The following is a 3494-nucleotide window of genomic DNA, read 5'->3' as shown; positions in this document are numbered from 1 at the left end:
AGGGAAAGACTAGAAGAATAGGGCAGAAGAACAGAGGCTCTGCTTTGGGATATTCATTCACAGCCTATGGATCTGTTCTCCATGAACTTCTTTTAATCCATTCATACTAATGACTTACATAGTCTAAGTTACTTAAATACTAAGTTTAATTTATTTTGTTTGCTCTATCTCTGGTGTTCTTAAGGTAGGGAATATCAGTGAGAAACACTGAATACGCCTTGTTGAACCACGGAAGGACGTAAGCCCTTCAGTCGTTGTTTTCAAAGACATAGAGTCCAAAGTCGTGTAGCCTGCCATCTACAGGAGTCATTTCTGACTGTGATCATCTTTGTTTCCTATTTCTGTTCCTCTTCTCAGCCTTCTAATGCTTTTTGAGGAGGATTGAGCAGAGTTCTGTACAGTAGTTCAGCTGTGACACAGTGTGGTGTGCAGCATGGGATGTGACTCTGCTTTTTTTTTTTCCCCCTACTGTCTAACCCTAACATTTAGTTTGTCTTTTGACTGGTACTTACCACTGTGCTGATGTTGTCAGATTGACCTTCTATGACTCTAAGATAGTACAGACTTCTCCAAGCAGTACAGCAGTGTAGGGTCCGCAGTTGTCTATGTACAGTTAACTGTTTTTCCCTGGGTGTTACTTGTCACTTATTGACATTAGAATTCTATCTGATGCTTTATTCTCCTGTCACTAAGTATGATAAAACTCATTTTTTTCCTCATCCAGCTCTTCAGCTGATTATTGATTTGACTATTGAGAATAACTTACTATGTCTGCAAATTGTTGCACTGCTATTCGTCCCCTTTTTTAGATGGCAGGTACATGTTGAATAACTCCAGGCCCAGCCTAGGTCCCTGTGGATTTCTATTGTTTTTCCTGAGGTTATTTTAATGTTTATCATCTCATGCAAACTCATTTTCTTTAGGAGCCTTTGACAAAATTGTGCTTACTTCTGCAGAACTCCATGAAGGCTTCTCATAGCTTGAGGGACACTATGAGCTCTGGGATTCACTCCTGGAACAGCCAGACAGACTGAACCGCAGTCGGCACACAGACACTCCCAGCTATTTCAACGGTGAGTCTGAATTTCTAAAGTTTGGATAAATGATCAGGTATCATTTTCTCAGTATCTAGAGGGTCTGGGATATGCAGTCTTTGAGCTCTTCTTATCCTTCAGTTGCTGTGTCAGCACAGACCCTCCTAAAAGCACATGGCTGTCAAGAGGCCAAGTCTGCCCCAGTCATAAATGGGTGGAAGGTACTCAAGTCTGAATAGTCTAGTAAAAGCCAGAGAAGTTCCTGAATGCACAGAGTCTGGTTCAGCTTTGTATGCCTTGCCTCGTGCAAATGCCATGTGCAAGAATATATGCTTTATAACCATAAATGTCTACAAAGTAATTTTGAGGGCATGTTGTGCAAATCAATACATCTCTTCAGCTGCTTTCTTGCTAAATCCAGCTCTGCTCTGTGAGTCATTGTTGTCTTCAGCAAGCCTCCATGCTCAGTGAAAGACCTACATAAATGAAATGCTTAATGACAAAAACGAGTTCTTCTGATGTATGTGCCTTGCTAGTCAATTTTTTTGTGTTGGACTGTGAAGTCATTATGCCTACAGCAGAAGTTAATGACTTCTCTTGCGCATTTCAGGAGTGAAAATCCAGATCCAGTTGCTAAGTGGAGAAAACTTACACATCAGGGATTTCCACAGGACAAAGGTGGGAGACATTGCCACTGGGATAAGCAGCCAGGTGAGACACAAAGCTGGGAGTTAAGTACAGCATTTTGTCTGAGAAGCAATTTCTTCCATAATGCAGCCTCACAATGCCTTAAAACCAGTGACCCAGAAGTCCATTCAAGGATCCTAATGACACATTTAGTAACATAACTTCAGTGCTGCTGTTATGAGTGTGATACCAGAAGGTGTTTTCTGCATCATAAGCCATTGCTAATTGTCATAGGGACCATAGGTATCTCCATCAAGTACCTGTGCTGCAGCTTAAAAATCCTTCTCCTCAACTATAAAGATAAATTCTTCCCTGTCTCCCTAAAGAAGGATCACTATATGACTTTTTCATCAAGAGCAGTAATATCAGCTAAGGGAAACGGGCTGTGTTTGGCTGTGATGCTTCTAACTTGTTAGGTTGGAGGAGATATTTGGCAGACTCCAGTGAACCTCACTGTGGGCCTCTTTGGCACTCCCTGAAGGAAACTCCTGAGTGTTTGTGGGACTGTGACTCATCCGAGTGTAAAATGTGGTGATCATCTCTAAACAAAGAGGAGTCCAGAAAATGTTTTAGTGGTGTCAGTTCTCTTTGGCATAATTTGTTGTCTTGGACATCACAAAGCAAAATATCACTAGCCTGCAGAGGAATTCACAGTGCCCAAACATAGGCAGTTCAGGAACCACCGGCAGCGGTCAAGAACTTGGGTGAGGCAATTCGGCGGCAGGGCGAATGCTACCTAGTTCCGTTTCTGAGATACTTTCTTACGAGAGAAGGTTAGGATGTTCCTGCCAAGCACAAGCCTCTCTCCAGGAGCTTTCCTTGGGTTGGGAAGCTATTTGCTGGGTTTGATAGAGGGATATTATGTTCTGAAAGAGACTTGAAGTGCCACTCAGATCTGTTTGTTCTGCTTCACAGATACCAGTCCCTGCTTTCAGTCTGGTTACTAAAGAAGGCCAGCCAGTTCACTACGACATGGAGGTCCCCGACTCTGGTATTGAGCTGCAGTGCACCCTTGCCCCTGACTGCAGCGTCAGCTGGACGTGGCGAGTCAAACACGGTCAACTGGAGAACAGGCCATGAAGCCGTTCCTGTTTTGGAGGTTTTTACCTTGTTGAAAGAAGGAATTGCAAAAGCTTCCAACCACCCCTGCCATGGAGCACCAAGTGCAGTTGCTGGTGTTTTGTGCTGAAGTAGGATAGCCGCTCAGCAGCTCACTGCTCTTGGGCCTCACTTCTGTTGTCTGTTCTGATCCAGTTCCAAGACATGTCCTGAGCTTAGATGTTCCCCAGAACAGTGGGAATTACTTGTTTTGGGTGTGAGTGTTAGGTTGAGCTTAAGAATGGTGGGTGGAAATTCCTGCTTTTCAGAGGAATGCGATTGTGCTTTTCAGGAGAATAGGGGGATTGGATGAGAACTGTTGCTCAGCCTCCGAGGTGAAGCCGGTAGTTGCTGTGCTTGCCCAAAGGAGGAGGTTGGGTATCTTCAGTGCAGCTGTGGTTGTTTGTGCCGAGGGGAGCTGGCTAACTTCCTTCTAGCTGGAGGAAAAACTTAACGTTTCTGTAGGCTTTGGGTAGCATCATCTCTACCTCAAGCCTTTTGCATGGGGAAAATCGACAGCAGTAACTAGCTGGGTTCTTGGTTTCACCTCCCACCCTTCCCCGCAGACACTTCCTTCTTGAATCAGAAGAGAACTTTGTTCCCAGAAAGAGCTTTGCTTGCAGCTCTCGTCTTCAGGTCTCCTCCCCAACTTAGGAGCTGGTGCTTTCTCTCTGG

At 44.4% G+C, this 3494-nt stretch overlaps 1 protein-coding gene across 1 annotated transcript in view; it reads left to right on the top strand.

Annotated features, from left to right (window-relative positions):
* Nucleotides 1–2801, top strand: part of MAP3K14 (mitogen-activated protein kinase kinase kinase 14) — a 15711-nt gene extending 12910 nt beyond the window's left edge. The window contains 4 exon segments of the mRNA XM_009580696.1: nucleotides 957–1026; nucleotides 1029–1073; nucleotides 1645–1745; nucleotides 2637–2801. Of these exon segments, the coding sequence (XP_009578991.1) occupies nucleotides 957–1026; nucleotides 1029–1073; nucleotides 1645–1745; nucleotides 2637–2801 (381 nt within the window).
* The last annotated feature ends 693 nt before the right edge of the window (nucleotides 2802–3494 follow it).

Source organism: Fulmarus glacialis, unplaced genomic scaffold, assembly GCF_000690835.1.
Source record: "Fulmarus glacialis isolate BGI_N327 unplaced genomic scaffold, ASM69083v1 scaffold18746, whole genome shotgun sequence".
NCBI lineage: Eukaryota > Metazoa > Chordata > Aves > Procellariiformes > Procellariidae > Fulmarus > Fulmarus glacialis.
This window is presented reverse-complemented; position numbering and strand designations above follow the sequence as displayed.